This window comes from Sorex araneus, chromosome 1 (genome assembly GCF_027595985.1).
Source record: "Sorex araneus isolate mSorAra2 chromosome 1, mSorAra2.pri, whole genome shotgun sequence".
Classification (NCBI taxonomy): Eukaryota; Metazoa; Chordata; class Mammalia; order Eulipotyphla; family Soricidae; genus Sorex; species Sorex araneus.
This window is the reverse complement of record NC_073302.1, coordinates 79,124,134-79,144,968: the sequence shown is the minus strand read 5'-3', so window position 1 is coordinate 79,144,968 and position 20,835 is coordinate 79,124,134. Positions and strand designations below refer to the sequence as shown.

General features: G+C 41.8%; 1 protein-coding gene across 2 annotated transcripts in view; it reads right to left on the bottom strand.

The window, feature by feature from the left end:
- Positions 1-20,835, bottom strand: part of AGTPBP1 (ATP/GTP binding carboxypeptidase 1) — a 199,089-nt gene that overhangs the window by 53,698 nt on the left and 124,556 nt on the right. For both annotated transcript variants that reach the window (XM_055146419.1, XM_055146425.1), the window contains 4 exons: positions 17,169-17,878; positions 6,597-6,680; positions 1,389-1,475; positions 625-773 (listed from right to left, as the gene is read on the bottom strand). In XM_055146419.1, the coding sequence (XP_055002394.1) occupies positions 625-773; positions 1,389-1,475; positions 6,597-6,680; positions 17,169-17,878 (1,030 nt within the window). The remainder of the gene's footprint in view (positions 1-624; positions 774-1,388; positions 1,476-6,596; positions 6,681-17,168; positions 17,879-20,835) is intronic.

Genomic DNA, 20,835 nt, shown 5'->3' with positions numbered 1-20,835 from the left:
ACTACTGGTTTTTTGAGTTACAAAAACTACAGCTAACATATAGAATAAGGAACAACTGTAAAAAGCACTAGGTCTTATGGCAATGCAATTATCCATCATCTTGACTGGGGTGACAATTATAAGAATCTCTGGGTGTAGCAAAATGATGTGAAAATATGTGCCCACACTGCAGCAGTGTGAGTTCCTGCGTGTGGTTACTGCAGTTACACAAGGCACAATCTCTGGAGGAAACTTGGTGAGGAGAATCATGACCCTTTCTGCAACTTCCATAAGATTTTAAATTTTCTATGAATCTATTAAAATAAATAGTCATAAAAAGGCTGCTTTATGTCATTCTATCCTCATGAACTGACATCAAAAACTTTAAGCAGGACACATAAAACACAGTAAATCTTACCCATAAAATTACATTTAAAAGGGCTTGCTTATAGAAGTATAACTCTTTTCACCAACAAAGCAAAGATTAAATTTCTTTCAAATATGGTTAAATATTTAAATTTTGAGAACTAGAGAAAACAAAAGAACAGTAAAATATTCAAAAATGCTGATCATTTTTAAAAAAACATCTGCTGTACAGTTAGGGTGACTGCATACCCTCTCAATTGAGGAAGAAAATTGTCTTACCATAATTAAATTGACTGTTGGACTTTTCACAGTTAATTATGTTAAACCTGTAAGCTACACCTGGGCGCATTCCACTGACTTCAAAATAGAACCACTGATGGTAATGGTTGCTGTTAATATCTGAGTTCAGAATAAGATCATACTCATTCCTGAAAATAGAAATAAAGAAGTCTGATGAAAATTTAAGAAAATATTTATTACTTATGTGCGTATACTGAGAAAAATATTTCATTTTTTAAAATTTTTATTAGTGAATCACCATGAGGTACAGTTACAAACATATGAACTTTCATGTTTGCATTTGGTTTATATCCTCCACCAGTGCCCATTCTCCTTCACCAATGTTCCCAGTATCCCTCCCACCACTCCCACCCCAACCCCCACCACCCTACCCTGCCTCTGCAGCAGGGCATTAGCTTTGTTCTCTCTCCTGTTGGGTTTTGTAGTTTGCAATAGAGATATTGAGTGGCCATCATGTTCGGTCTATAGTCTACTTTTGGTACAAAGCTTTCAACCCAAGTGGGTCCTCCCAACATTCTCTAGGTGTTCCCTTCTCTATCTCTGCTGCCTTTTCCCCCAGCATGTGAGACCAGTTTCCAAGCTGTGGGGCAGACCTCCTGGTTCTCATCTCTACTACTCTTGGGTGTAAGTGTCCTATTCTGCTACTTTATATTCCACATATGAGTGTGATCTTTCTATGTCTCTTTCTTTCTGAGAAAAATATTTCTGCTCATACAAAATGAAAAAAATTTTAAATGACTTACTTTCTAATTTGAATTACTTTGCGCAGATTCCCAGACTCAAATTTGGAGTTAAACTTCAAAATGTCTCCCTCTTCAGGTATGGTGTAACTAAGAAAATTTAATTATAACAAAATACATTTCATTTAAACAGGAAACAAAAATTAAATAAAACCATATTGCAAATTAAAAATAAACCACTATTGCACTATAGCAACCTCACCATTCTCATCTCTTTAAACCAAATACCATAACCAAAGCAAGTCAAGCAGACTGTGGCAAGTGGTTACAGGCAAATGGTGATGATGAAGATGAGGATGATTAGGATACCTTCCCACACCAAAATTAAATCTAATCCCAAATCAGAATCTTTGCTTCATTAAATAAACATCATTTCTAAAGATCACACTAAAGGAAAAAAAAGGTCTTCCTTTTTTTTTCTTCGTTTCCTTATTTTGGGCCCATATCTGATGCTCCCCAGTTTCTTCATTCTGGGGTCACTCCTAGTGGGGCTCAGTGACCTACATGTGGTGCCAGGGAGCAAACCCAGCTGCATGCCTTACCAGAAATACTGCCTCTGGCTCCAGACTTATTTTTTAAAAATGCATATGACCTATAAAGCAGTAATAATTCTAATAAACTAGGCATTTCTTAGATGAAAATATTTAACTCTGAACTATGTCATCTTAATTAGAAATGAAAAGTGTCTGTGGTATTCTCATTTTACATAGCCATTACTCATTACTTCGGTAAATTAAAAAAATTGTTTTTACTAAATCACAGTGAGATATTTAGTTACAAAGTTGCTCATGATTGAGTTTCAATCATATAGTGTTTTAATACCAGTCCCTTCACCAGTGCACATATCCCACCACCAGTGTCCCCAGTTTCCCCTCCCCTGATCTGGTCCCCGCTGTCTGCCCCACGGCAGGCTCTGTTCTTCTCCCTCTCTCTTACTCTCCTTGTAAGCACCGTGTTCTCAACACTGTTACTGAAAGGGTCCATCCCACTCCCTCCTTTCAGTACTCAGTCCTGTCCAGAGTGGTCATCTCCGACTATCCCCGGCATAGTGTCCCTTCTCTGTCCTAACCACACTCTCTCTCCCCACTTTATGGTGAGCCGCCTTCAGGGACCAGTCCTCCTTGTTTTTATGTCTCCGGATATTTTTCACATACTATGTTTTTTTTTTCTTTTAAACATATCACAAATGAGAACAACCATGCCATTGTCTATTCTGTTGTCCCTTTCCCTCAGCATGATACTCTGTATGTTCTTCCATGTATAAGCAAATTTCACAATTTCATTTTTCCTAGCAGCTGTGTAGTGTTCTGTTGTACAGATATATCATAGTTTCTTTATCCACTCATCTATGCTTGAGCACTTTGGTTGTTTCCAGAATCTGGCTATTGTTAATAGTGTTGCAGTGAACTTGGGAGTGCAGGTTTATTCTGCTGTGTTTTTTGGGCCACTAAGGCAAACTCCTTTACGCCACTAAGGACTGATATTGTTGGGCTATATGGAAGCTCAATTTTCAGTTTTTTGAGTAACTGCTTTCCAGAAGGTTGGAACAATTGCCATCCCCCCACAGTGAGTGAGCCCCTTTCTCTCCACACCCACACCAGCACTGATTTTTCTTTGTGATGTCTGCTCAACTCTGGTGTGAGGTGAGATCCCTTTATTGTTCTGGTAATTGGTGATGCAGCACACTTTTCAAGTGCCTTTAGGGTATTTGTATTTCTTCTTTGAGGAAGTTTTTGCTCATCTCTTCCCATTTTTTTTGATAAAGTTGGTTGTCTTTTTTCTTGAAAAGTTCCACCAGAGCCTTATATATGTCGGGTAAATAATTTCTTCCAGTCTGTGGGCTGTCTTTGTATTCTGGTCATTGTTCCCTTTGCAGTGCAGAAGCTTCTTAGTTTGATGCAGTCTCATTTGTTTATCTTTGTTTCCACTTGCTTGGCCAGTGGTAATTCATCCTTGAAGATGTCTTTATGTCAATGTCATGGAGAGTTCTGCCTACATTTTCCTCTATGTACCTTATGGATTCAGGTCTGCTATGATGATCTTTAATCCATTTTGATGTGGATTTTGTGCCTGGCATTAGAAAAGGGTCTGAGGGCCTTGTGTGTGTGTGTGTGTGTGTGTGTGTGTGTGTGAAGCTGACCAGTTTTCCCAGAACCACTTCTTGAAGAGGGTTTCCTTTCTCCACATCATATTTTTAATTCTTTACTGAAGATTAATTGATCATATCCCTGACGATGTCTTCATTCCAATATCACGCTGTTTTAATCACTACCACTTTGTAGGTTGGAACCTGGTGAGATGATGCATCCCAGTTTATTTTTCCCAAGGACTGCTTGAACTATTTGGGAGGGGGGCGGTGTATATGACCATATGAATTTCAGGAGTGTTTGATATATTACTTTAAAAAGTGGCATTGGTGTCCTTATAGGGACTGCATTGGATCTGTATAATGCTTTGGGGACTGACTATGTTAATCCTCCTCATCCATGAGCAGGGGATGTGTCTCCATTTCTTTTGTGTCCTCTTTTTATTTCTTGAAGTAGCGTTTTATCATTTTCTTTGTACAGGTCCACCTCTTTAGTTTAGCCAATTCTAAGGTACTCGATTTTCTGAGGCACAATTGTGAATGAGACTGTTTTCTAATTGACTTTTTCTTTTATTTCATTATTGGTATATAACAAATCCATGGATTTTGTAGCCTGCCAGTTTACCATATAGGTCTATTGTTTCTAGGAGCTATTTATAGAGTCCTTAGGATTTTCTAATAATAGTATCATGTTAACTGAAAATAGTGATAGCTTCACTACTTCCTTTCCTATCTGGATATCTTTTTCTTACCTAATTGCTATGGCAAGTACTTCCAGTACTATATTGAATAGGAGTGGTGAGAGTGGGCAACCTTATCTTGTGCCTGATCTTAGAGGGAAGGCTTTCAGATTTTTCCCTGATGCAAATAATGTTTGCTGTGGGCTTGTGGAAGATGGCTTTAACTAAATCAAGAAAAGTTTTTTCAACTTTCATTTAGTAGAGAGTTTTTATCATCAATGGGTGCTGAATATTGTCAAATGCTTTCTGAGTCTATTGATAACATGGTATTTATTTTTTCTTTTATTTTTTGATGTAGTGTATAACATATGTTGATTGCCTTGCGTACGTTATTCCATCCCTGGGATAAATCCTACTTGGTCATGGTGTACAATCTTTTTGATGAATTGTTGGATTCTATTTGCTAATATTTTGTTGAGGAGCTTTACATCTGTGTTCATCAAGGACAATGGCCTGTAATTTGCTCCTTCTTCCCTCCCTCCCTCCCTTCCTTCCTATGGTTGTGTATTGATCCTTCAAATTTGAATGAGAGTCTGCCTAAGTAAAGTATTCTTGGTGAAGTGTTCATTTCATTGAGTTTTTTCCACAATATTCCACTTTGTCCTACTACTTCAGGCCCAGAGGGTTGTCAGCTGAAAATATTAAGGACACTCCTTTACAAGCAATTTCCGTCTTTGATGCTGCTGTTTTCAGTATTCTATGGTTTTAGTCATTCTGATTAGGATGTGTCTTGGAATATTTTTACTTGGATTTCTTTTAACTGGTACCCTTCAGGCCTCCGGGATCTGGACACATGCACTTGTTAGTTCTGGGAACTTCTCATCAGTGATGGCTCTGACTGTTATTTCTTCATCAAGGGTTTCTTACCCTCTGGAACCCTCATGATGCTTATGTTGTTCCTCTTTGATTCATCCCAAAGTTCTCTTGTCATGTATTGGTTTATTTTGAAGCTCTTTTCCATCTTCTGCTGTTGTCTGGAGATTTTTTTGCACTTCATATTGGAGCTCACTGATTCTGTCCTCAACAGCTGTTACTCTGGTTCTGAGGTCTTCACGTGAATTTTTCATTTCATGTACCAGGTATTTCAGATTTTTCTTTCAGATCTGCCATTTCTGCTTGTATTTTCATTTGTATTTTCCTCATTTCTGCTCTCATATCCTCTTGTATTTTATTGGCTTATTGACGGTGCATTCCATTGTTTGTTTGAGCTCCTTATGCATCCTTAACTTAACTTTAGTATGTACCTATACTAAATTCCGTATCAGAGAGGTTATATAGCTCAGCATTACTGGCTGGGTCATCTGACTATCTTCTTCACTCACTAAGGATTGTGGGTTTCTGCATTGTGACCTTTGCAGCTTGCAATTGTTTCTTGTGTGTTGTTGTGTGGCTGGGTGCCTACAGTTAGGAAGAAATTAGATGTTTATGGTGAACTGTGGAGAGCGGCAGAAATGCATGGCTGTGGAGGGCCCAGACACCTGGATTTCCTCAATTTCCTAGGCCTAGGGCTGGGCAGTCAAGCCAAGGTGGCTAAGCAGCCTTCCCCTTCCTTATCTGATTCATAAACTGATAAACTGGGGGGGGGGGGCTGCAGGGAGAACCCTGACCTGGAGGCAAAATGGTGATTCTAAGTAAAGAATACCCCCCTTATCCCCCACCCCCCATGCCTGAACTTTCTCAGTTTCCTGGGACCAGGGCCTACTTTGGTGAATTTTAGTTACTATGCATCTAATAAACATCAGATACTGTTTTAGTTATTTGCTTCTCTGATTGAAAAAATTCTTGCTCCCATAAAGTTTGCATTCTAAATGGGTAAAACTAAGCCTTAAGTGATGTGCAAAGTCAGTGCAATTAGAAATAGCACAGTATAATATACTTAGGGTTCTGGAGTTTCTGTTTTTACTTCATCTGCTTGGTCTCTGAAACAGGTAAAACTAAAAGACATATAGCCAGTAAGAGACAGGAACAAGTAGAGACTATGGAGAACTAGCAAGCGTTTCTTCTAACTTTGCAGTCTTAAGCAAATTAAAGTTCAATAGTACAGGAGAAAATAAAAGCATTTTATGTTAAATCTCCATCATTTAAACTGAAGTAATTTCAGTTAAAAGAGAAAAAAGGTAGTATCAATTTGTGACCTTTGCCTTAGGTTTTTGTTTTGCCTTAAATTTTGTTTGTTTTAGAAGCAAACAAAAACCTGTGATATACTTAAATAAACATGATTCACTACTACACTGTTATTGTATTTCTCTCCAGTGATAAAAACATCATGATAAAAAACTAAATACAAGTACAATTTTTTGTCTTTTAAAAATAACACTGAAATTTTACAGTAATAACACTGAAATTTTATAGTAGAAAGCAATTATAGAGGAAAGCCAGACTTACTTTGGATTATCTATATCATACACCACTCGATCTATGATATCACTCTGATGTATCAGCCTTTCAATATCTTGGGCAATTTTTGTCCTGAAACCATAACAAAAGTATGATCAAAGCTCATAAAATTCAGTGTGCAACTTTCTCCAAAATAAGCTTGAATCTTAAAAAAAGACATTCATTAAAATAAAAGTGATCATCCCTCTAACTTTATAATCTGTATATACAAACTATCAAAACAAGCAATACTAAGACCAATGATCTGAATCTGAATTTTAGAACATGTCATGCAGAAGTTAAGCTACATCAGAAATCAAAACAAAACAAGCCCGAATGTCTTCTCAGGTTATTCCATCAGATGATGTATAGCAGTGACCAGACCCCTTCTGCAGTTTTTCAGTAAATAACCTGCATCTGTGACAGTATCACTACATGTGGTGAGAATCTGAAAAGGCAGAAGCTGCAGAAGGAAACACTGAGTCCTCAACTACCAGGAATTTAGCAATGACACAACTGGCTTCTACATTCTGCAAATCTTATCTCTTCTGTGGCTAGAAAGAAATGTGAAGGAAAAGAACCCAGTATCCCTGTGTGATAGGATTCTCCAGCCTCAGAGCCAGAATGACAGTAGAGCGGGGGGAGGGCACAGGCCTTGCAGGCAGCTAAACCAGGTTTGATTCCTGGCACCCCCTAGGGTCTCTGAGCACTCACAAGAGTGAATCCTGAGCACAGAGCCAGGGATAATCCTTGAGCACAGCAGGGTTTGGCCTCAAAACAAAAACAAAAAAATTCTCTAGCTTTGAGGGCCCCCCCACCCACTCATCAGTGTAATAAACTGGAAAATTCCTACAATCCCCCAAGTGTCCCAGAAAACTAAGCTACTGACGAATTTCACAATCTTTCCAGCCAGTGTTTAAATCCAGAAGCACCTAACACTCAAGTGACAAAACAGGTTGAGATCAGAAAGCCAGGGACATGGAACAAAGCAGAATTCCAGAGGTCACATCGTAAGGGTTAGAATATTAAGGGAGAAGCCTACTAATGTATTAATTTAAATTCAAGATTGTTTCAGCTAAAATTTGCTGCTGCAGATAGGAACTATGGGTTCGTTCAATGAAAAGGCAAAGTAAAAAAGTTTGCCAAAATGATTTTAACAAGACTTCAATACACTAAATATTGAACCTCCTAAACTTCAGAAAGATGTAAAATTAGTCATTGACAACTTATATTTCACATTTTGCTAATTACACTGTCTCTAGCACTGTTGTAGCACTGCCATCCCATTGTTCATCAATTTGCTTGAGCGTGCACCAGTAACATCTCCATCATGAGACTTCTTGTTACTGTTTTGGGCATATCGAATACACCATGGGTATCTTACCAGGCTCTGCTGTGCGGGCGGGATACTTTCGGTAGCTTGCCGGGCTCTCCAAGAGGGATGGAGGAATGGAACTGGGGTCAGCTGCATGCAAGGCAAACGCCCTAACCACTGTGCTATCTCTCCAGTCCTAATTTTGCTAATTACAAATTAGCAAAAATGTGTTTCTCTGTGATCAAAGAGTATCAAGTTTTACATAGTTCAGAAATAAATCTACCAGGATCATAGTATAGTCTTAAATTCAAATAAATAAGGGAACCAATCTAATGAAGGTTATTATAAAAAGATGTAGTTTCAGGGTGGAAAGCTTGCATGTGTGATGTGCTGGGGTGCCATCCCTGCCACCATAAAACTAAAATGATCAGAAAGTTCACAAAAAGATGATAATTAAACACATGAAAAAAGAATACTAAAAATGAAGAAAGTCTAAATCTAAAAATCTAGTATTTGTATTTGTTAGGTTTACTTTGGAGGTGTCCAAAAACTGTCCAGAGAACAGTGTGACTTCTAGGCAGACAGTCTGGCCCCATCACGGAACAGCACTAGCCTGGGGTGCTGGGCTACTCCTGGCAGTGCTCAGGATCAAGGAAGGCATGCAGTTCTCAGGCTGAAACTGGGGTCCTAAACATTTAAGCTTTCTCCCCAGCCTGCAAATTTCATTCTTAATTTTTATTCTACCAAAAATTATTTCTGCCAGAACAGATCATAACAAAACCTTACAGCAAATACCAAATTGCTTCCAAAGAAACAGCCTTTAAAAGCTGTTAATTATAATAAAAACAAATCCAAACTTTTGGTTTTTATCATCCAAACCTTAAATAATGAAGCAAAAGCATTTTCATATTATTTGTCAGAATTATTTACTAAATAAGATTGATATACACAATTAAGTACAGGAATACTGTATTAAAAGGTCGCTGTAATGGTTGCATGAAACAATAGCACTGTGAAATGTAAACAGGGTAAGGCCAGATATCAGAAGGGCTAGCAGGTCATCGGGGGCTGACTTGGTGAAGGGCGGAAAACCAGGAACACAGACTCTCTAAAATTAAACTGGGTGCCAAGTAGAAAACAAACATTAAACTTGCCATGCCAAATTTTCAAGAAAAATTAGAAATTTGGATTTCTATGTGGAATCCCAGATTTTACATGTTGACAGACTGTCTAAACACTTTACAAGTGGAAACGAAGCTACGTACAAATTAAAGTGTTCTGGGTGGTCTTCATCTGACACTGCGTTTTAGGGAATTTAATCTATTCTCTTTGTTTTTGTCTGCTTCCTTTTGTTTGGAGGCCACACTGAGCAGTGTTCAGTGCTCACTCCTGGCTCTGTGCAGAGGGGTCACCCCTGGCAGGGCTGAGGAAGACGTATGTGGGGACAGGGGACTCAAACGTGGGTCAGCTGCATGCAAGGCAAGCATCTTACCCTTCAATCTCTCCAGTTCCTAACTCATCTCTGTAAGACTAGATAGGACATTAATATTTGAGGGAAATTTCTGCCCTGCTCATAGTCTTCATGAGCAGGAAAAATAATTTTCTAGTCAGATAACACTATTTGTGCTAAGCTGCTAAACTTTATAGAACAATGTCACTTTGTTCTTAGCCTTAACTCCTTATTAAAATAGGACTATCTAGCCCAAATAAAACAATGTTTTTTATTAATACCTGCAGGGATTATATCCTCTAACTTTACCACATTAAATATGTATCAGACTTTTGGCTCAGAAAAAATAATTTGTACAAAGTAATTTTGGGGGCTTGTTTTTATGTTTCTGTGTTTGGGCTCATGTGGTCAACCCGGGTTCGATTCCTCCATCCCTCTCGGAGGGCCCAGCAAGCTACCAAGAGTATCCTACCCACATGGCAGAGCCTGGCAAGCTACCTGTGGAATATTAGATATGCCAAAAATAGTAACAATGATGGTCCTCCACAATGGAGACATTACTGGTGCCCACTCAAGCAAATATGATGAACAACAGGACAATTGTGCCGCAGGGTTTGGGCCACAAGGTGATGTTCAGGGATTATCACTCCTGATGGTGCTGGAGGACCATACGAAATGCTGGAGGTCGGACACAGGCCAGGTGAGTACAAAGGAGCACCCTACCCACTTACTATCGCCCCAGCCCAATGGACAGAGTAGTTTAACAATGCACAGCCCAAGGCCATTGAGGGAGCTCTGAGGGCTGAGTGGACGAGCAAAGTGCAGGTCTGACCCTAGCACGCACAGTTCCCATGTTCCCGTGCTCCCACCATGAGCAACTGGGCATGGACCTGGAAGCTATCCCGGAGCACTGCCAGATGTGCCCAACACCCCCCACCCAAAAACACACAAATAGAATATATACCATTCCATTCAATTCATACTTAAAATTTTACATGGTGTGTGGCCACCAGCAAAACTGCATTCTGATTGTTTAAACAAATATACACCAACAGTATTTTTAGAAATTTCATTGCTACATTTACTTACTGTAAGGATAAATAATCCTTATATGAGTGTTCTCTGATGTTCCACAGAAAAATAACTCTATAAAGTTTATAGTATAACTACATACATACCAGTTACTTAGATCTGGGCTTAATTTTTAGCTCATAACTCAAGAAATCTAAGTCTCATCATAATTCTCTGTAAATGAACAGAAATAAGAACAATTTCTTTACAGAGCTGTTCTAAAGTACTTATTACTTAGTACAGTGTCTGACTAATAAGAAGCACTCAACAAAAGTTATATGCTCCTAGTGCAAGAAACAGTATTGAGGATAAGGTGTTATGCTGCTGACCCTGATACCGTATACAGTCCTTTGTGCACTGCCAGGTCTCTGGACATAGAGCCAATAGGAAGCTCTGAGCACCTCTGGGTGTGGTGCTCAAACACCAATTTAAAAAGAAAATAAAAATGTTATATGCTACTGGTCTTACAAATAATTTTACTACTGTATCCATTCAGAAGTCAACACAATATAAACATATTTTGAAGTGTACAAAATATCTGACTCCTTTATTTTCCTTTTGACACTATTTCTTCACTTTTAATTTTATGAATAGGGAGCATATTGATATATAAAAATTAATACTACGAAGTATAAGATGAGCACAACTAGGAGCAATCCCTGAAAACAGCATCAGTAGTAAGTCCAGAGCACAGCAGGTGTGGTGTCAAAGCAATATAAGCAAAGAGTGACCTTTCTTTCTGAGGGTTGGCCTCGGGGCTCAGAACAAGCTAAGCAGTCCTCCCTTCCACTCCTATCAACCGGCCCCAGCAACTGATGTCTCCAGAGGTCACTGACCACTGAGGGGCCCCACTGTTTCAGCCTGATTCTCCCCTTGGTCTCTGCCCATTGCCCAACCTTCCACTTTCTATTTTTCTAACTTTTTAACATCATAGGAGAGGAAAAGTGCACCCAGAAATTAGTGAGAACACTTTCAAATCTGAGACAAGCTTTTTGAGGATGAATTTTGTGGAGGCAGCCAGATCTACAACACTGTTACTGAGTCTCCTACACACCCACTCCCAACACCACACCTCCACCATTGGATCTGCTCCCAGCCCTTCTTCTTTGTGACCCCCTTCCCTCATTTTTAATTCAACTGAGAACGAAATTACAGACTGAAGTAATTGAAGTGGCATCCCGTGGAGTGCTCAGGTGTTGGGGACACTATACTGCAGACAGGAATATTTTCCCCTTTTCAACTGCCTTCTGGAAATAATTTCAGAGGCAGTTTTCCTTCTCTCACAGAAGCCTGGCTGGTCTTTGACATGCAGATGGTGTTAGCCAGGCCTGACCTTTGATATTGTAAATTGTAGGCTCTGGCCCAGCCTAGTCTTTGGGATGTAGATTTCAGGTGCAGGGCACAGTTTTGTCTTTGGGATGTAAATACAAGTGCTTTTAGCCTAAGGAAGGTTTCAGTTTTGGTTTTGCATCTTCTATGGAGGCCTAGATTACTGGCCTTTGGATACAAGGAAATAATGTTGCCTCAATGTTCTTCCTGTAACATCTTTTAATGCCTTTGGTGATGTCACTGTACTGCGCCCTTTAGGGGTACCATGATCAATAAAAGGAGGTCCACGAGGCCCTCTGCCTTTGCTAAGAGCCAGAGCAAGCCTTAGTTCTCCAATAAACGCATTTCTTCCGCATTCCTATCTCAGCGCCTCCGACTGCAGGAATGTTCACGCAACACTCAGGGTCCTTAGGCAAGCCATCAGCCTGGCCTGCAGTCAGGGATGCTGGGCCCATCACACGCCTGCAGTGCTCTGGGCTCTACAGCTAGACCTGGACACTCCCAGACACCAGAGTCCCAAGGACTGAGCTGTAGTTGGCACATGATCACCTCTCTGCCCAGCCCCCAGATACTCATCTTACAATGGGCACTGCCCTTACCAAGTGAGAAAGAGAGATTCTGAGTAAAGTTTGAATTTATTTCTTCTGTACTTCTTTAAAAAAAAAGATTCAGTGATTACACACCGATCATAAAGTAGATCCTCAAAACAACAAATAAAGTTTTACCAATTTTAAGGAATGCTGCCTATTTTCTGAAAATAATAAAGTGGTAAAAGAAACCCAAAACCTCATTACAATGACACTCATTTGTAATATTACTATCTCCAAATAGGAGTAAGGATATAAATTGGCAAATAACTTATAAAATGTTTATCAACTGCACAAAACATATTTTGAAAATAAGTAAATAAGGAAATTAGAACCAATATAATCAATGCATTTCAAAAAAAGAAGCATTTGTGAATACTGTAGAAATACCTTTTATTTGCACATCTGATGTTTTATCAGATATATTATAGTCCCAAACAGTAATGATGGGTCTTACTCCCTTGACCCTGAAAGAGCCTCTAATCATTAGAAAAGACGAGTAAGAAGAGTCTGCTAAGATCTTGGGGGGGGAGATGGTACTGGTGCCCACTCGAGTAAATCGATGAACAATGGGATGACAGTGATACAGTGACAGTGATATTTTATCACAAATCTAGAACCAAATAGTGAAGTAGCATAGCTTCATGGGACAGGATCACAATATTTCATTTAAATGTAGTTGATATTCTTGCCAAATATCAGTAACTAATGTTATGGAAATTTTAGTTACTGAGTAAGAAAAAAATGAAAATTATGATATTATAAAAAAGTGTTTCTTACAAACATAGGCTACATAAATCAAACCACTGACAGTCTCTAACACACAACAAACATAATAATGCAGCAAAAGACAGGAGCAGACACAAGTTTTCCATTACACCACAGTGTATGCATCTTCCTCCTCCAGCAAACCTGCATGCACTACTTGTAGGGGCAGAGAGACGGCAGGTGGCTAAGGCACAAGCTTCGCACCAGCTCAGTCCTCTCCCCAGCATGGCGTGGTCCCTTGAGCACTGCCTGGGCTAACCTCAAAGGCTCCCCAGAATAGCTAGGGTGGCCCTGGAAGCCCCTGAACCCAACAGTGGCCTTGGTGCTGTGCTCCCCAACACCCAGGGCTAAAGAACCACCACCCTAAGTTAAGCCTAGGGAGGTACTATTGGGATGGCTGGTCAGCAACAGCCAGGAGGAGCCCCAGGCTGTTGAGTTACATTCTAGTAACCTCCAGCCCCAAAGTCACATCATTATCAAGGTCATAAAAATCAGTGTGCGTTTGGGGGGGGGGGGGTGTAGGGGAGAGTCTGCAAACCTCCTAGGGAGCCACAGCAGCTGACCAGAAGTACACCTCCTGTAACCTATATGGCCCTGAACCGCCTAGGATGATCCCTGAGCACAGGGACAGGAGGGACCCTGAACACTGACGCTGTGGCCTCAAAACAAACAATAAGGAGAAAGAGCTATTTAGAAAATGATAATATTTTCAACTGTTTTTAAAAGTTTTTATTTGAAAACAACAACCCAACAGGCGCCCAGGCCTAGTTCCTCCTTGACTTCGCTTGGGACTGAGCACAGGTGAAAACATTGCTGGACACCCCCAGGCTTTGGTGTGACAGGCAGTTCCACCAGGCACTGGAGCCTGGTGGCAGAGAGCTGATAAGAAGAGAACTCAATGGGGCTGGAGCAATAGCACAGCGGGTAGGGCGTTTGCCTTGCAGGCAGCAGACCTGGGTTCAATTCCCAGCATCCCATATGGTCCCCTGAGCACCGCCCGGAGTAATTCCTGAATGTAAAGCCCTGTGCATCGCCAGGTGTGACCCAAAAAAAAGCAAAACAAAACAAAACAAACAAAAAAAAAGAACTTGAGAGGGCTCTGTTTGAGCAATAATTGCTGTGCGGTCAGCCAGTGACGTCCAGAGAAGCTTCCACTGCCTGCAGGGCTGGAAGCCGGGCACTGACCATTGCTCTAACTGCAGTGTGGAGAGGCATGCTTGCCCGGGGTATGGAAGGGCTGCAGGCACCGTCAGAGGGCACGGCCTCAGCAATGACTGGACGAGACCAAGGGGAAGGCTGCTAAGGGCTGCTGGCGGCCACTCTCAGGGAACAGGTGGGGCAGCCATGCCCTGACTCTGCACGGAGCCTGCAGGGATCACCCTGACTGTTCAGGACATAGTACGAGCAGAACAAAGAGTGTCCCTCTCCTGGCATTTCCTTCCGGCTGGGACTCCCACATCTGTCCACCAGTCTAGAAATCCCGTGCAAGGTCCGTCACTGACCCAAATGCTCTCTCCTGAGAGAGCCAAGCTCGAGCAATCGTGTCACTGTCCTTCCTGGAGGCTGATAGTTCTACTCACATTAAGAACTGGAAAAAAAAAAAAAGGGCCGAGGGCAACTAGCAGGTACCTGCACTTCATTTCTGTCCTACCCCTGCAGTGCTCCTCCCCTTGGTGGCTCTGGGTGAGTGCCTGGGTCAGGATGGAGCCTGTTTATCACTGCAGGCGTGGGCACTGCTCAAGTGAGTAAGCCCCACAGTCTCCCTGTCCACTGCCTATGCCCTTCTGTAAGACCACACCCACTGTGGGACTGTACAAACCCACCACAGTCCTTCTATGTCTGTCCCTCTCTTTCTGACTCATTTCACTTAGCATGATACTCTCCATGTCTATCCAATTATAAGCAAATTTCATGACTTCATCTCTCCTAACAGCTGCATAGTATTCCATTGTGTAGATGTACCAAAGTTTCTTTAACCAGTCATCTGTTCTCGGGCACTCGAAGCACAGGGTCAGGGAGCATCAAGTGCATGGGCCACTCCAATGGGAGGACATGGGCAGCAGCGGTTGCTACCTACTGGCCCAAGACCCTTCCATTCCTTCTCTGCAGAATCTAGAAGCACACAGACACTTCCAACTCAGTGAAGATGCTGCACTTCAAAAAGCGTTGCCTCAACCTTGCAGAGTATTTCCTCTGAGCATTCTGCTTCAACTGTGCCAAAAGTCACCTGAGGAAGGCAAGAGGCCAGCTGCTTCTGGACAGGGCCATATCTGAGGCCATCCATGGAACCAGAGCACAGGCTGCCTGCACAGCCACTCCACAACGGTGGTCACGGCATCAAATGGAACACATCAGCAGAGAGGAAACAGCCAAAGTAAAATGGAGGATTACACTAGATATTTAAAAAAAAAAATACTGTGATTGCCTTTAAAGTGCTTATTGCCTATGGAAAACAAATGGGGCCTTTACCATTCATGCTATACTCATAACAAAGCACACAAACATTCTTAGGTACTAGTGACCAATCTTCACAAAACCTTAACCAGAATCACTGAGAACACCACAGCTGCTCAAAAAAAAAAAAAAATACTACGTGCCACCTATTCATTACTTAGTAATAGTTAATACTTCAAAACTTAGGCACTGCTCTTCAAAATACTAAACAATATTTTCATTTTATAATTAAAAACAAAATAACGCTGGCCATATTACTCTATTTATATTCCATTTTAAAATCACATATGTAAATCAAATTCAACCAATATATTGCTAAATCTGCAAATATCACGAAGGTAATAACTAAGTCTTTTTGCATTCCAAGATTCAATCTACATTTTAAAATTGTTCAATGGATGCAAATCAAAACAACAACAAGTTATCATCACACACCACAGAGACTGGCACACATTCAAAAGAACAAAAGCAATCAGTGCTGGCGTGGATGTGGAGAAAAAGGGACGCTCTTTCACTGTTGGTGGGAATGTCGACTGGTCCAGACTTTCTGGAAAACAATATGGACAGTCCTTCAAAAACTAGAAATTGAGCCTCCATATGACCCCGCAACACCACTTCTGGGAATATATTCCGAGGATGCAAAAAAGCACAGTAGAAATGACATCTGTACCTACATGTTCATTGCAGCACTATTCACAGTAGCCAAAAACTGGCTGAGTTTTTGCTCCTGAGTGCCCGAGAACAGACGACTGGTTAAAGAAACTTTGGTACATCTACACAGTGAAATACTACACAGCTGTCAGGAGAGATGAAGTCATGAAATTTGCTTACAAATGGATAGACATGGAGAGTATCATGCTAAGTGAAATGAGTCAGAAAGAGAGGAACAGACATAGAAGGACTGCACTCATTTGTGGAGTATAACATAATGTAATATGAGACTGACACCCAAGGATAGTAGATACAAGGGCCAGGAAGATTGCTCCGTTACTAGAAGTCTGCCTCATGAGCGGAGGGGAGAAGGGAGCTAGAATAAACAAGGGATCACCAAGAAAATGATGGCTGGAGGAATCGGTTGGGATGGGAGATGTGTCCCAAAAGTAGATAAAGGAGCAAACATGATGACCTCTCAGTATCTGTATTGCAAACCATAATGCCCAAAAGTAGAGAGAGTTTTGGCAATATTGTCTGCCATGGAGGCAGGGGGAGGGCGGGAAAGTGGAGGTAGACTGGGGATATTGGTGGTGGGGAATGTGCACTGGTAGAGGGATGGGTGTTTGATCACTGTGTAACTGTAACCCAAACATGAAAGCCTGTGATTTCTCACAGTGATTCAATAAAATCTTTTAAAAATAATAAATAAATAATAAAATGAAACAAAAATTGTCCAATGATCAGGTTTACACTATCCTGCACTAAGTGATAAGCTTAGATAACACATTCACAAACCCCATGTCAAAGTAATCCAAAGTAATGCAAAGTTTCAGTACAGAGTGAAAAAATATTCAAATAAACCAAACTTTAATTCAGATAAATTTTTTCTTAATTACCCAAAACATATATTTTAAAGTGCACTCACAGCTGACACTGACCCACCTGTGACTCACCTTTGGACGCCATAAGGCCTTTCTAAAATAGGTTCTTTGAATGGGGGTGGAACGTGGCCAAAATAATCAGGGTAAGCCACCTCAGAATATTCTGGAACAGATTTGGTATTCTTCACAACCTCAATATAGAGATCGGGGTCGTGGAGGGTCGGTGCGTCCGACAGGTCCGCAGATGACTGCTCCACTGACGAGGCAGACCCGCTGTCTTCATCGTCTTCAGCCTCCACTCCCGCGCAGCACAGCTTCCCCAAGGGCGCCGCCCTGCCCTCACACACACTGCCACAGGGGGCCCGAGGCGGGCTGGCCAGAGGACAGGGGAGGATGGTCAGCGGGAGACCGTGGTCCTTCTTCACACCTGCAGGACAACCAGGGGCCACCTGAGCAGGAACGCTCTGCAGTGTGATGCGGTCCAGGGCCTTCACAATGTCACTGCTGAAACCATGAGCTGAGGAGCTAGTTCTACCCTGACTGACCAGCAGCTCCGGAAATGTTCTGTCACTCTCTTTCAGATCTTCCTTCGCCAGATCCATAAGGCTAGTGCTCTTGTCGCTGTCATGTCCTTTGGAAGACCCCGTTGCCTGGCTCACAGCTCCTCTCCTCACACCGCCCGAGTTTCCTGGCTCGGGGCCTGCGGTGGGGACAACAATGGGACTGCGCACCTTCCCCGCAAACACAAAAGGCTTCGGCTCTTTGGAGACTAAGTCGTAGTCCTGAGGGGAGAAAATCATACATTTAATTATTTTATTAGAGTCAATTAACAAGAAATAAGGTATATATGTCACTTTAGAAATTTAACAGTCAACAAAAATTTTAATGGACAAAGGTATGCATCAAGTTTGATAATAGAAGACAAAATATTTCATTACAAATAATTCATTATATTTATTTTACCTTTACTGTTATAAAAATGCCTACAGAAAATTTTTAAAATCATAAATGTCAAATAAATGAAAATGATCCAAAGTTCTACAGGAAAAACTGAACTGTGATTCATTAATTCAACAAATTTCAGCAGTGCCTGCTGAGCTGCAACATGTAATGTGTGTATGAAGCACACGCCCGGTTCTATTCGCAGCACCACACGGTCCCTGTACACAGCTGGCGCAGCCCTGGAGACCCAGCACCTCCGCCGTGTCCGGGAGACCCCCATGCTGCGTGTCCTGAGCAGCATCACATCCGGGGCTCTGGCGTTGGACTGACACCCCACTTAGCCTGGAGTTATCAGTGGGGTCCCTGAGCTCCCAGGGAACCCCCAAAAGTAAAGAAAAGAAAACAAGGGGCCTGGGAGATGGCTCAGCAGGCGAGAGAGCACCTGAGGAGCAAGCGCATGGCTGAGCATTCACTCCCTCGCTGTTCCACGGCATGCATCCCATAACGTGGAAGCCTTGCCTCAGATGAAAAGGCACAGATGACAATATCCACCTCTACCACTATTATCACACCACATTTGATTGGAGGCAAGATGGTGCTGACACCGCCCAAACCCCTCGCGCTCTCCAGAGCCTGGCTCACCATCTCGCCTTAGACAATGAGTGGCTCAGCACACCAGGCATGGAACTCTACGTGTGATCCCTGCTTGGAACTCTACACATGAATCCTGATGGACATCACCGGCTGTTTTGCAAGATTCGGACAGAATGACGTCAACAGGGCACAGAGAAACCACGGTGGTGGCCGCAACATCGCCACCTGCCCCAGCCAAGTTGCAGCACTGTCAGACAGAGCCGTGGCTGCAGTGTGCACAGTGGCTCATCCACTGTGGGTGCTGTCAGCCAACCACCAGGTGACCTGAGACTTGGTGCAGGTGTTTGACCTGGCACAGACCCCCCCACAATAGGGTCCTGCTCTGCCAGCTGCTCAACAATCTCCGGGCGCACTCCACCAACCTCAAGGACATGAACCTGAGGCCGCAGATGTCCCAGGTGCTGCCCAGAGACGCAGGCAAGTGCGTGTTTGTCAGTGTGCAGATCGTTACAACATGCCAGTGACCAAAAGCTTACATTCAGTAGACTGGGAACACCTGTAAAGACAATTAGAGGATGCCCCAAAAGCCTATGTCCCTCTTGGAGAGCCCAGCAAGCTACCAAGAGTATCCCGCCCACACGGCAGAGCCTGGCAAGCTACCTGTGGCGTACTCTATATGCCAAAAACAGTAATAACAATGGTCCTCATCCCCCTGATCCTGAAAGAGTCCCCAATACACCATTAGGCTACACTAGCACACTACAGGAACGAATGGAGATGTTACCGGTGCCCAAATCAATGAACAACGGGATGACAGTGATACAGTGATACCACTATTACTAAACATAGTGCTGAGAATTCTAGCCACTGAAATTCAACCAGAAAGGGAAATAAAGGGACACAAAGTTGGTGAAGTTCAACTAACCACTGGGGCCGAGAGATAGTCCAGCGGGTAGACTGCTTGCTTCCCATGTGGCTGACAAGAGTTAGCGGCCCCGCTCACACACAATCCCCCGAGCCCCACCAGCAGTGAGGTTCAGAGCACAGAGCCATAAATAATCCCTAAGTGTGGTCCCAAACCAGAAAAATAAAAAACATAAAAGAAGTTAAACTGTCAGTATTAGCAGGTGACATATTATACATAGAAAAGTCAAAAGACTCCAACAAAAATCTCCTGGAAATAATATAGTTTAGTATCAGGCTACAAAATCCATGTATAGAAATGTGTTACATTCTTACATGCAAACAATTATTCAAAAGGGAAAGAAATTTGAAAACTTACTCTCTTTACAATCATGTCAAAAAACTCAAGTGTCTACATATCAATCTAACAAAGGAAGTAGATAAAAGGTCTACTTAGTAAAAATTAAAATTGACTTCTTTAAAAAAATCAGAGATTCAATGAAATAGAAACATATTACTTATTCAAGATTGGAAAAGATTAACACTGTTAAAATGACCATCTTATTCACAGTAATTTACAGAGGGAATATGGCCCCCATCTAAATTTCCATGATATTAGGAATACAGAATAAAAACTTTAAAAATTTGTGTGAAACCTCTCATATAGCCAAAGCTATTAAAGATGGGAGGTATTTTATTCTGAGATTGATCTTTGTGACAGAGCAACAGCAAATAAAACTACATGATATAAGGGCCTGGGATGATGCTGGAGGTAGTAGATACTGGGAAGGTGTGATGCTGGGATTTTAATGGAGGAAACCATGCCAGTAACAGTTGTGTAAAGCACGACTAAAAATTAAATGTAGGAAAAGGTAAAAAAGGGTACATGGTACTTTTTTTTTTAATCTCACATCAATGCAACAGAATTGCAAGCCTAGGGATAAACCCTCAAAAAAGTGTGGACAGCTTAATTGATGACAGGCTGAGTACAGGAAGTGAAGCCAGGATAGTGTCTTCAGTAAAAGATGCAGGGGGCAGGGGGCAGGGGACGGTTAACCACATGCAAAACAAGACAAAACAGAAAGATTTTAGACCTCTACCTAAATCGGGTCCCCCAAGGGCAATTCGAGATGGGTTACAGACTTTATCAAGTCAGCCTCCATCAGCTACACCAGAAGTGCAGGCAGGTCCATTAAATAACTGAGTCAAAGGAATGGTCAATGATTTTTTGGCAAAGAAAACAAAAGAAAGGGACACATGGAACTAGAAAATGTCAATTGCCAAAGACATGAGACCTAAA